Raw genomic sequence first — 12577 nt, 5'->3', positions numbered from 1 at the left:
TGAAGGTAGACTGATACTGTAAGTGCTTCTTGTGACAGATATTTAACTTGTAAATTAACTGTCATGTTAGAATAATAACGATTGACATGTATAATATGTGTGGTCCCAGTTTGCACAGGTGTTCAATTAAGACTCAATAGTACAGCTGGTTGGCATTTGGCATTGATCCCAAATTTAAACAGAAAATCTTGACTGACCTTTGTTGAAAGATTAATACGTTAATACGATTAAAATGTTCTATTTATTTTGGTGTTGCTGTTACTGTACAGTGTACAATAATGACTTGAATGGCACCTCCTCAATTACACCCCTGCCTTCAAACTCTTATTATTCTCTTATGCTAGTTGTGCCTATTTTACTAGTCTTTAAATCTCCATGTGCTTCAAATCTGGAAACAATGATTAATTATTTCACTTTGACAAATGATGTGTAGTGAAGTAACTGAGAGTTTGGGAAGAAGAAAAGCTCTACATCCTTTGAGGGTTTTCAATATTACAACGTTAGAATGCAGTAACAGAACATAAAAGTGTACATTGTATGTGTACTACCCATTGAAGACAGATTGCTTGACAGAAATAACAGCTGCCTAGGCTACAGACTGTTGAACATTAAGTTCAACAGTCTGTTCTTGTTATGAAGAGAAAATAGTTGAAGTGGAAATGGTAAAATAGTACAATACCACAATGCAACAATTACCAGTATAAAAATACTTTGAATATACTTTGCATTACTTAAAATATTACTTTTCATTATATAAAACCAAGTTATAAAGCACCCATAAGAAAAAAATATATTAAGTTGCAATTTACCATTACACTTTCAAAAAACTGGTAATGTATTAGTGTTATTTCATATCGATGTAATTGCATGTTGACAGTTCTCTGTCAGTCTAAAATCTATCACAGTGCGCTGTGAAATATTTTGATATTTGACATTTTAAATTTTAACATAAATTTAATTCAAACATAGGCACTGCACTGCATGAAGTCATTATTGCTTTAAAACCTCAAATACAGACTAAAACCAAAATTGTAGTAGAAGAGGCTACTGCAAATTCTGTAGTGGAATCATACAAGCCACAGGAAGAAACGTTTGATTTGTCAGTGCAGTTTTATTCAGGAGTGTAGCCAGCTTGTAGAAACCACTGGTAGGCATATAAAGCTTCAGGTGAGATTTCTTGTTCAGCCTGGAATCCCTTCTGTGGATAATCTCGAATTCTCTCCACAGCCCCTGAAAGAAACATGCAGTAAAAACCAGTGCAATTGATATCATTATGCAAGGAGATAAAACCATACAGGCACCAAGAGCAGTAGAACCTCAGAAAACAGATGCAGGTGGCGTTGCTAGCGGCTCTAGCCCTACCTAACATGTAGCCAATGAGACTGCTGGCACTGCCCACGGTGGGGTCTGGGTAGTCCCACAGGTCCAGGTCGGGAGAGGTGACAGTGGCGTGAACGTGCTGGTTTCCTGGCCACTGCCGAAGGAACGTCGCCAACACACGCCTCTCCATGAAGGGCTGCTGCACCAGGATCACCCTGTCAACTAACACGCCTTACATAAATCACAGACTCAGTGTGCACACATGCAGTACGCATGGAGCTCCCTGTGAGCTCCTCTGACAGCTGTGTACTATGAAGTCATGACATTTGCAGCACATACGGTACAAACTGAACTGGAGAGAACACATCACCACAGACTAAAGCGTTAACGCACCCAAAGGCCCTAATATTATCCATCCATTCATTTTCTGACCGCTGTGTCCAACACAGTGTCGTGGGGGAGCCGGAGCCTATCCCAGCAACGGTCATAAGGCAGGACACACCCTGGATGAGACACCAGTCTATGACAGGACACACACACACACACTCGCACCAGGGCCAGTTTTCCCAGAAGCCAATTACAGTAACTTACCACTATGTCTTTGGACTGGAAGAGGAATTTGGACACCCAGAAGAAAACCCATATGAACACACAGAAATACAAACTTCCACCAGGAATTGAACACAGGGCCCCGGCACTGAAAGGCGGTAATGCTAACCACTGTGCCACTCCCTAATATTATATTAATATTAAAAATTACAGGGAAGGAAGTCTGCAGAAATAATAACACCAAGGCAGAATATTTTGGTTGAATATGCTATTGTATCTACTGCAATTTACTTTTATAGCATGTATCTCTGAATCTAGCTGATCCAGTACTTTAAGCTTCCGGAGAAAAAGGAATTTTGTCACAGTTATCTTTAAACACCATGTGTTTATTTATTACACCTCCCCAAGCCTAATAGGAGAACCATCCCTAATTATAAAATTACCAGTACATCTGTCAGATTTCAGTCAGTGCTGTTTGTGCTCTACCCATTTATATGAAATTAACTAAATCAGCCGGATGAACATGTCTGAAAAATCAGCCTTAATCCTTTTCCTTTGCAATTGCTAGTGTAAATAATTCTGCAGGCGAAAGGCGCTCGGCCTGTTAGTAAATATTTCACGGTCTATGGCTTCCTCTTGTGGATTGTTTGTGACATTACACTGCACATGGTTCTAAACGGGCTGTGGTTCTAGCCCTAATGCCTGAAACCAGGGCAGAGAAAAGCTTGACAATTGGTTTGGGGGAAAAAAAAATAATGGTACGGTAAACGTATTGCCCCAAAAAAACAATACACCCAAGGACGCACCAGGAATATTGTGCTCCAGCAGCACTTGGAAAGAAAACCGGATGTTCTCTCCAGTGTTAGTGGCCTTCGTCTCCAGCAAGATCCTCTCCCTGGGCACTCCCATTTTCAGGGCCACATCCATGAAAATCTCAGCTTCCGGACGTTGCCAAACACCTATGCAAACGCAGCCACTTAAGAAGTTAAGATTTAAAAGGAATAGCTGTAGGGCTAGGAAGGCCACATTCCAGTTTGAAGAATTCTAGGAACAAGCAGGGAGGAGGGTTAAGGAGAGAGCACAGGACCCAGGTCTCCACTTCCATTTTTCCTGCAGTCCTTTACCAATATGGATCCCCGCGTGAGTGTCTAACCCCTATCATTCACCTGCGGTCTGCTTGCCTAGGTAGCCCGTGAAGAGCAGCCAGGGGGCCCATCCATCCAGGAAGAGCGAGGCCGACCTCTCGGCCACACGAAGGTCATGACAGCCCAGGCCGATTATCACATCGCTCTGAAAGGGAGAGCAGAGATTTGGAGACAAGGTGGGATTCTGCCGCGGCATTCAAGAGGTCAAAATGTTATTCTGGCCCTGCTCTCTGACAAGATGTGGGTGCCCTTTGGGTGTGTCCATTTGTTTTTCCTCTCTTTTCTTGAGTTTTTCGGGCAAAAGAGAAACAGCAAGCTGGGAAAAAAAATCCAAACCCTGGTGCCTAACCTTGACAAGGGGCTGGCGCAGTTGAAGGTAGTTCCACAGAACCCGCGCCCATTTCTGATACACATCGTCCATTCCCTTTACATGACAACCTGCAGAAGAAATACAGCCACAGGCAAAACACTCACGTTAGTGAGGAGCCCCACTCTTCCAGAACAGTCACTGCAAGCAATGCTGGTTAACTGTACCAGTGTAATTAACAGTGTCACCCAGTGCATTATAAACACTTCTTTCCAATATCTTTGATATTTCAGTAAGAAACTGACTTTTAAAAACTCACCATGACTCTCTAAGGATAAAGCAGTTACTGATAACGGACTGACATACTTTTATAAAACCATAGATAAATATTCCACAAGGTCCATTTTGTCATCTCTAGGTGATTTGAACTCTTAAATGTTACGAAGAAAAGCTCAGTCCTGAGAATTTTGTACAAGACAATAATGGCCTTGTGCCATTATTTTGGATTGCTAAGAAAGCAAAGAAACAACGAAAAAACAGAATAGATGGCTAAAACAAAAGAAGATGACACAGTGATGTACCGTATTTCCTTTTAAAGTTTAGTACACAAAGACACTGCATACAGTCTGCAAGACACATGCTGGCATTTATGCAGTGATGCATATTTATACTATTTACTGTACTATAAATACTATAATGCACAGGCCTACCATGAAGCAGCAGTTTAGCATGATGTAGGAATAAAAGCTCACACATACGAAGAAAGCCTGTTCTTCTAAAGAAAATAATACAGTGCAGCACGTTTACGAGCGAGGCTGAGAAATCAATGGGAAGTCAAGGCACTTTCCATCGTAAAATATCTTTCGCTGAAATGTAATACAATCAGCCATTTTTTCTTCACCCTGCCAAAGAGAGCTTTACAAGAATGAAAGACAGTAAAAATAATTCAGTTATTAGTCAGTAGCAAAGACAAAATAAATGAAAAAACTGCTGTACCCATAGGTGATTGCTAAGATCAGATCCCACAATACCTCATGCGCCCTGACAGCACTGATAATGCAGTACAGAATTCCCCCGGTATTCTTCCATTCAGTTAAAAGCTAACCTCAGTGTTCAGAGCAGCACCTCCTTCCTAAATCACCACTGCAAAGCAATTCTTGCGAGAACCAAAGGAAAGGCTTTTGAAGATCCACTTGCTAGCACACTTGTGCTTTTATGCTCAGGAAGGGCTGCGGGATTCCCTTTTGTTTTTATCATAATTGTATCATCTGACCCGACACACAAGGTAGGCTACTCTGCAGCTCATCTGACCAGCTCCCTCATTAACTATCTGAGAGCCCAGTCAGCAGGAATGCAAAGTAAACATCTGCCTCTGCGGGGGGGAGTGTTTTAAAAGCATGCCGCTTTTATTTTTCAGAAATGAACAAAACAGTAACAAAAGATAACCCCTACAGCCCTCATTCACCACTAATCTGGCTGCTGACAGCATTATTTTACAGAGCTGATGCTGTACTGTCCCTGCTTGTTTTATTTATATATGCAGTGCTATAGTATGTAAGTCTTACACATCTTAAACACAGGAGTTACAGTATATTTCTGTAAGCATCAAGCTTTTTCTCAGTTTTGACTGATACCATTTAGGTTAGGTGAGAAAATCAAGCTTGTCATTAAGCAATCTTCAAAATCCTGATCTTAACAACTCACAGTTAATTATATGTCAGCAGGCAATAGGAAGACAATCCATCACTTTTACCTATCAAATCTACTGTAATTGATCCATTCTTAGATGTACCTCATTAATAAAAAATTGAACACAGCAGCAGCAAAAGGAAAAGCTTTACACTCTCCATTCACCACTAATCTGGCTGCTGACAGCACTAAGAGCTGATGCTGTACTGTTCCTGTGTTTTATTCATACTGTATATGCAGTGCTGTGTACTGTCTTACACATCCGAGATGCAGTGGTTACCAGTCAAATCTAATCAATGTATTCTCAGGTGTTCCTTATAGGTGTTACAGGTGTTAATAACATCTTTGATTCCTCCCTACACCTACACTTCCACTACAAAATAACTGTTATCTTAAAATGTCTATAGGAAATGTTTGCATAGAATTGTTTCTGTATACAAAAGTATAAGCACTATGTAAAAATGCAAAATGTCTATGACAACACTATACTGTATGTATACATTAAATTATTCATCTGCATCAAACATACTCATCCAAATTCTGACTTTTCATGGCACATTCTGAAGCTAATGTCTGTTTTTGACAAATTCCTACAACATTAAATTGATATTGAATATATTATACAGTATATTAAGAGTATATTAAATTCTCAAAATATGTATCGTTAGGGATTTGTCTGTAACATCAAAACATTATTGTAGCCCTTTTAACAATTGTCAATAATACACACAAAACACTGGCTTTAGAAGAAAAGATCACATACTGTACACGTAAGTACATGTAGCATTTAGTTTATAAACACTTTATAAAATATCACATGTCAAAGAATGTGTCAATATCCAAGTACATACTGTATATCCATTTTCATCCGGTGGAGCTGGAGACTATACCAGTAAACAACTGGAACAAGGCAGGATACATCCTGGACAAGGCTGCAAGAATGCTAACCACTGTGCCATTGTGCTGCTTATCTTTTCGTTATTATAAAAGGAGGTTATTAAAGATGAGAGTTACAGCAATTGTGGCCTATCCTGGAAGCACAGGGCACCAGCCAGGACCACACCCCGAATGGAATGCAAGTCCATTGGAGGACACAAACAGACAACTCAGGAACTTAAATTAACCTAACCAGCCTGTCTTTGGAAAGTGGAAGGAAACCAGACCACCTGGTAACAAACTCCTCTATTCAGCTGATCCAACTGCTAGACATGCAGCCTCCTCCTCCCTCACCGCTCTATGATCGTGCCTCCTGAAGCTCTGCACTCAGAGAGAGAGACGAGCCTCACTGATCCTCCCCACTCTACAAAAGAGCCCCTCTTTGGTTCAAGGGTATATGAGTAAGGAACTACGGCTCACTCATAAATTACTCGAAATGTAATTAAGTGAGTTAGTCGCTACACAGATAAGCATAAAAATCAAGAGTACTAAAAATAGAAAAGAGTCCATGAACAAAGAATAATCAAAATAATTTATTTGAACAAATTATAATGTACAATTCACATTCTAATTCACACTTGCATCTTAAAGCACTATTTAGAAAATACAAGAATTGTATGAGCATAAAAACCTGTTTACGTCCAATGCAATTTCACTTAAATTTGAGTTGTTTCAAAAGAAAATGTTTAAGGGAGTTCACTTAGTCTCGCAATGTACTCCTTCAAAATATCCATTAAATAACCAAAACCACAGAGAATAATGATGCCGGACTGGGTAGAGAGCGGAGAAGTCTTTGCACTTTTTTGGAAGATGGTGTTGGCCTTTGGGCTGATCACAGGCATATTGTTCACTCAGACAACGAGGGTTTTCCTCTGCGTGTTCTACCACGTCATAGGGCTCCCTCCTGCCCTCTCCTCAGTCAGCAGATACCCATCGTACAGCTCTCGGAGGTGCAGGATGAGCTCCTCTATATTGTGCCCAGTGAGGGCGGAAACAGGGATGACCCTCTGTGTCACGCGGCTCCTGAGGGCTGCCAGGTTGGCACGAGCCTCCGGGATGTCCACCTTGTTGGCCACGATGGCCTGCGGGCGCCCGGCCAGTCCCGGCTCGTACTGCTCCAGCTCGAAGCGGAGCTCCTGCAGCTGAGTCCAGGGCTCCCGCGCCGACAGGTCGAGGACGTAGATCAGGAATCGGCAGCGCTCGATGTGGCGCAGGAAAGAGATCCCCAGGCCGCGATTCCTGTGAGCGCCTCGGATAATTCCTGGGATGTCAGCAACTGTTCGGTAACAAAAGAAGAGACATATTGAAAAATAATACGCGGACAATTACAATTTAAAAAAAAAAATGAAAGTGTGAATCCCAATGAAGGAGAAAATGCTGGCAGGAATCTGAAGAACAACCTGTCCCCAGAGTGTGAGCCTGCGCTTGACAACACGCACCCACTCTGCCTGCATTCACTTCGAGTCCATTTAACTTACGGGAAACATATGGTACGGGGGAGAGCCATCCTCTTGTTTAACTTGGATAACTGGTATAAAAGATGTTTTGCTTTTGTTTCCCCAATTTTATTGGGAATGCTGCAAATAACTTCATGAAAATCATTCCACCACTCATTCCCTGGCATGTATTAGCTGCCTCTCAATCTCTGTAGCACTCTCTTCAAATCTCACCCTAGCAGCAAAAACAGAATAAAATTCAAGTACTGTACTAACATATGCGAATGCAAAATAAAACATAAATCCCCCAAAACTGAATTATCTGAGCTTGCTGAACCATTTCACCTCATGATAATTGAAACTTTTAAGTGCCCTGCACTGTCTAACTCCTGTTACTATAAAGCTCCACAACAGTAACACCCTAATTGCTATACACATATGCATACTATACAGATTATTCATGATCACAGCGAAGGTATTATATTCACATGTGTTTTGGTTTTTTATGCAATGTGTTTCGTTCTTGCTGAAAAATTTCAGGCAAATGAACGGAGTCTGCGTACCTGCAACCTGTTCATGGTCCTGGTACTGGACGATACCAACATGGGGATTTAATGTAGTGAAAGGATAAGCAGCCACTGCCGGCTTAGCGTTGGAAATTGCTCGCAAAAGGGAAGACTTCCCAGCATTTGGAAAGCCAACCTGAATACAAGAAAAACAGTGCAAATGATGTATAGAAATAAATCATCACAAGGTCAATTCAGCACATAAAAGAAAAAACATGCTTAGTGCTACATTATTAAGGAAAGACAATGCTGACATATCATAGCTGAACAGGCAAAAAGGTAAGTCTGTGTATTTAGTTACATTTATATAACACTTTTTTACCCCAAAGGCTCTTAAAGAGCTCTCCTTAGAGGAAGGAACCAACCCCTTTCTCCACTGAAGTGCAACACACACCTGGGTGATGCCTGGCAGGCATTTTGCAACAGCAGCTCAATGATACAATTGCTTAACAGCTTATCCAGTTGAGTTAGGCAGGCCAAACTGTGTAAGACCAGAGTAGGATATAGACAAGCCTGTATTAAGGTCAAGGTTACATCCTACTTGCATGAACATCATCATGGCATCTTTTATGTTCATCAACACAACTTGCAGCTATAACCTGGATTTCCCTGGAGGTCTCCCATCCAACTGGGCTGGTACTGACCAGGCCCAGGCTTTTCTAGCTGAAGAGACGTACAGAAATAGAACTATAAAAGTTATAGATACAGTATGTATTTTATATATTGTACAACTAACTGCAGTTTCTTACAGATAATGCCAATTGATGTACAAGAAAAACAAATGTGTAATGCACAAAAAAGTGAAGGATGTATGTTCAGATACAGTGTAGCTACATTACACAGCCTTCTTTGAGTAAAGGCAGAGAAAAGGCACAGCTTGACATGAAGAGCAGACTGAAATTTCAACATACAGTAGCTACAAGTACCCAATAGCTGTGGTACACAAATCAATGCACTAAGCTACTAATATAACATTTAAAGGAACTTTATCCTCAAAACAAGTCAAATGAACTCAAATTCTTCAGGCTTCCATGAACTAAGTCTACCAAAACATGTCCCACTCCCTCTTATCCAAGGTCTGTGTTGGCTCCTCAGTGTTCAGTCAAAGTGCTCAGTCCCTGTACCTCTCTCAACTCACCATGCCTGCGTGTGCCATCGTACGGAGCTCCAGATGCAGTACTTTCTCCTGCCCGGGCTCACCTGGAGTGGCTGTCGTTGGAGCCCGGTTCTCGTTGGACAGAAAAAAACGGTTTCCCTTGCCCCCTGCTCCACCGAATGCTGCGATGTACTCCTGGCCTTGCCTGGACAGATCAGCCACTATCTTCCCATTCTCCTTAACTATAGTACCTACAGGCACCTGCAACACATAAGCAGACCTCCACTGCACCTCTCACCCAGTTGAATTGATCTGAATTGGTCATTCCACCTTTTAGAAAAACAAAGTTCTTTCATTTTTGATCCACCAAATTTAGAAACACAAATTGTTAATGAACCTGGCTTACTTTTCCTGCACGGCACAGGAAGAACGTGGATCTTTAATTGCATTCTTCTAACATACCCATCTGTCAAAGTCTTTTGCAACACTAAAGTGCCACAACAGCGTGTACTGAATGGAGGACTGACAGGTTTCTCATGGATATCACTGAAAGCTCACTAATGGCTAGCTGATCCCAAAAATTAAGGTTTAATGGCAAACAATAACGAATCAAGTCAGGCACACTCGGGCCTGCTGACACTTTGCCAGTTGTGTGAACTCTGAAAATGAGAATGCTCACTGTGATGTAGGTGGTCTTGGCATTCCGACCATAGCAGTTTTTCTTTCCTCCTGATTCTCCATCCTGCCCACGGTACACTTGAGCAACCATTGATAGAGATTTCACTTGCTGATCAACTGAAAACACAAAAGGTACTGTTAAAGGAGCTAAAACGTATTTGATAGCGTCAGATATCTACTGTACACTGTCTTGTACTCTTTGGTCTGGCAATCCTCAGAGCTGCATGCTGAAGACCAACATCAAAATGTTTGTGGTCAAGGTGTGCTAGTTTTGTTTATACAGTATTTTAAAGCTACATGTGCTCTTTGTTTTCATACTGTACTTTGGTCTTCTTTTTTATGTGATTCTTTGTTCTTTTTTTGCTTACAAAAATCACACACAATTAATCAGGTACCTTTAATGATAATGTCTCCCCCATTGCCTCCATTTCCTCCATCAGGCCCTCCAAACTCTTTCCTGGGTTCGCTGTGGAAGGTGCATGCTCCTTTGCCTCCTGACCCTGCAGCCAAACTCACTCTCCGGTGATCAACAAAGTAGCGTGTCTGTTCCCAAAATAAGAAACCATGTGGGTGCAGTGAACATTACCACAGAGCAGTGCTGCCTCAGTATCTTCTAATCTGGTACATTCACACATGAAGTGATTTAACAGTACCTATATTTTCCCTTTTTGACATTTAAACTCCAGTGACTCAACTCAAACTCAACTGAATACAACTAGTTTTGGTATAAAAATATTATGCTGCGCATTCTGGCTCCTGAATTTGTAAATACAAAAATACTTTTGCATTATATTGCAAATGGAAAAGTTGAAAAATTCTGTGAGTGGAACAGGATTCTATTGTTGGAGGTGGAGCACACATGAAAATTAATAATTTCTTTGAATTAGGAAAGTTAACTATTATAATTTAGAAAGTGTGCCGAAGAACTACAATGTTAAAATGAGCACAGCATGATAGTATGATGGAAATATACTTTTTTGTTGTTTTTCATCAAACCTACATTTTCACAGTATAGTATTTGTATTGTTCATGCAGCTGCAAAATTAAAGGAATCATTACTTACATTTAATTTGAAATCTGGAAATATATAGCTAAAACAAAAGCACTTTTAGCCAGCATTACAGCAAAATATCCTCTTAACTAAAAGTTGGATATTTCCTACTAATACAACTATAGAATATTAAAAGAAAGAACAAGGACAAGTTGTTAGTGATTGCAAACTGCTATAAGCTTATGAATATACTGCATCTACTTTTACCGTTGATTGCATAAATATTAATTAAAATGATACACTGACTTTTTTCCAGAACTTGATCTTCAAGACCCTCAAATCTATTACCTGCTACCACAAATTGCTGGAAGGAACTTTTCTGCTTTGTTAATATAAATAAGGAATTCAAGACATGTTTACAAAACCTTTCATATGAAAGCCACAATTTCTTGCAATCAGTTCTTTCAACAGGGTAAACAATCGAAGACTTCCTGACTGAGTCTAGCATGGAGTGGGCACATACAGTATGCGACACGGATTTACTGTAATTATACGTACCAACTTCTTTTCTGAAATATCTGTTTTCTTCTTAACACACCTGGCCTTGGCGCACTGGGAGCGTGTGGTAGAGAAGTAACGCACGTTTGTCCTGTGTTGACCTGCAGCCCCACTCACTGACACCGACAGTGCAGAGAGCATCCTCCTGCCGGGCACTGTGCTTAACAGTCTGACCACGTCTTGTAGGAGCCATCCTCCGATCGTCATACTCTGTGGAATAAGGAGTTTAAGCTACAGGAGGAGCAGAAAAAAAGAATAAATCTACTGGCACAAAACACTGTATTTTTTCAATACTCGATTAATAATACTATTGGACTTCATCTAATCTCTTTTACGACTGTGCCAATTCGTAAATATCATTTTTTCAAGACCCTCTAGGTACAACAGGTTATCCTAAAATGCAAATACAAACGCCACAATCCTTTCTCTCAATAGATGTAAATAAATACTTCAAGTGTCAGTCGCGTGAAAGTCCAATGCTATTGCAGCTACAGAAGACTTGTAATAAATTAAATCAATGTATTTATCAATGTTTCAAGAAACAATATAGTATTAGGAATACTACTGGTTGATATAAAGTTTTTTTGCAAGATTGTATCTATTTTGTTTCTAAGTAGTTTTAAATGGAGCATTCAAGTCAACCTAATCCAGCCACATTGCCTCACCTAACAACACGTGACACAGTCTGCTGAAGTACGGTAAGCACTGAGGATAAAAATACTTCAGAAAACGGCGTTCCAAAAGAATACATTTCAAACCGGTTTCAGTCAACTGATACGATACACGTATTTGCAAAAAGAAGAGGAGACACATAGTTTTACAGTTCTATTTATGCAAGTTCTATACTGACCTTTACTGTAATACTACTGGTAAAAAGGAAAGTTTGCATTCGATTTAGCTACCAAAGCAGTATTCATTTGATCTATTAGTCTGTCTCTTTTGACTAGCAGTTCAATGTACTCTTTAGACAAATATGATTTCCTTCAGGTTTAATTTCCTGATCTTATTACTCTTTTTTGGCATACAGTGCTACTCCAACCTCTTCTTCGATCATGTCGGTCTTTCCTAAACATAGCACACCCGATATTGTATTCATCTTCATCAGTCATCAACTCCTAATGCATTGGTATATCTAACACTTTATTTCTAACATTGTTAGTGTTTAAATGCAGTTTTGTTCAGATTGGGCTTTTAAAGGGGATTGAGTGAGATTGGTTGAAATGTCCAGGCCTTTCTGATTCTCTTGGTCCTCTGTAGATCTTTTTGGGGGTTTGCTCCTTCATTCCTAGTTCAAATGCCTCAATAT

The 12577-nt window shown here is 40.3% G+C and overlaps 2 protein-coding genes across 4 annotated transcripts; both read right to left on the bottom strand.

Moving 5' to 3' along the window:
* Positions 1-1091: 1091 nt before the first annotated feature.
* LOC102698778 (uncharacterized protein SCO4629-like) lies at positions 1092-4624 on the bottom strand. Of its 3 annotated transcripts, none has more exons than XM_015364785.2 (6): positions 4318-4624; positions 3364-3452; positions 3036-3159; positions 2676-2828; positions 1363-1542; positions 1092-1230 (listed from the first exon to the last, which is right to left on the bottom strand). In XM_015364785.2, exons 1-6 carry the CDS (start codon positions 4319-4321, stop codon positions 1112-1114), a joined length of 669 nt encoding a protein of 222 aa, XP_015220271.2. In that variant the 5' UTR covers positions 4322-4624; the 3' UTR covers positions 1092-1111. The 3 variants fall into 3 exon arrangements, with proteins under 3 accessions (XP_015220271.2, XP_015220272.1, XP_006639570.1); XM_015364786.2 differs by having other exon boundaries at positions 4353-4624; XM_006639507.3 differs by having other exon boundaries at positions 4427-4624.
* Positions 4625-6466: 1842 nt separating this feature from the next.
* Positions 6467-11928, bottom strand: mtg2 (mitochondrial ribosome-associated GTPase 2). Its single transcript, XM_015364729.2, has 6 exons — positions 11272-11928; positions 10118-10265; positions 9724-9839; positions 9087-9305; positions 7946-8084; positions 6467-7222 (listed from the first exon to the last, which is right to left on the bottom strand). Exons 1-6 carry the CDS (start codon positions 11476-11478, stop codon positions 6828-6830), a joined length of 1224 nt encoding a protein of 407 aa, XP_015220215.1. The 5' UTR covers positions 11479-11928; the 3' UTR covers positions 6467-6827.
* Positions 11929-12577: the final 649 nt, after the last annotated feature.

This window comes from Lepisosteus oculatus, chromosome 16 (assembly GCF_040954835.1).
Source record: "Lepisosteus oculatus isolate fLepOcu1 chromosome 16, fLepOcu1.hap2, whole genome shotgun sequence".
Taxonomy (NCBI): domain Eukaryota; kingdom Metazoa; phylum Chordata; class Actinopteri; order Semionotiformes; family Lepisosteidae; genus Lepisosteus; species Lepisosteus oculatus.
The sequence above is the reverse complement of the archived record's forward strand: the minus strand, read 5'-3'. Positions and strand labels throughout refer to the sequence as shown.

What these genes read in the sequence shown, in the direction of transcription:
- LOC102698778 (XM_015364785.2), bottom strand. An exon ending in GCTGGAGCACAATATTCCTG is followed by an intron (nt 1,543 to 2,675) that starts GTGCGTCCTTGG and finishes AAGGCGTGTTAG; the next exon opens with TTGACAGGGTGATCCTGGTG. An exon ending in TCTCATTGGCTACATGTTAG is followed by an intron (nt 1,231 to 1,362) that starts GTAGGGCTAGAG and finishes TGTTTCTTTCAG; the next exon opens with GGGCTGTGGAGAGAATTCGA.
- mtg2 (XM_015364729.2), bottom strand. Translation starts at nt 11,478, where the DNA reads ATGACGATCGGAGGATGGCTCCTACAAGACGTGGTCAGACTGTTAAGC. An exon ending in ATATTTCAGAAAAGAAGTTG is followed by an intron (nt 10,266 to 11,271) that starts GTACGTATAATT and finishes TTTTGGGAACAG; the next exon opens with ACACGCTACTTTGTTGATCA. An exon ending in GGACCATGAACAGGTTGCAG is followed by an intron (nt 7,223 to 7,945) that starts GTACGCAGACTC and finishes GTTACCGAACAG; the next exon opens with TTGCTGACATCCCAGGAATT.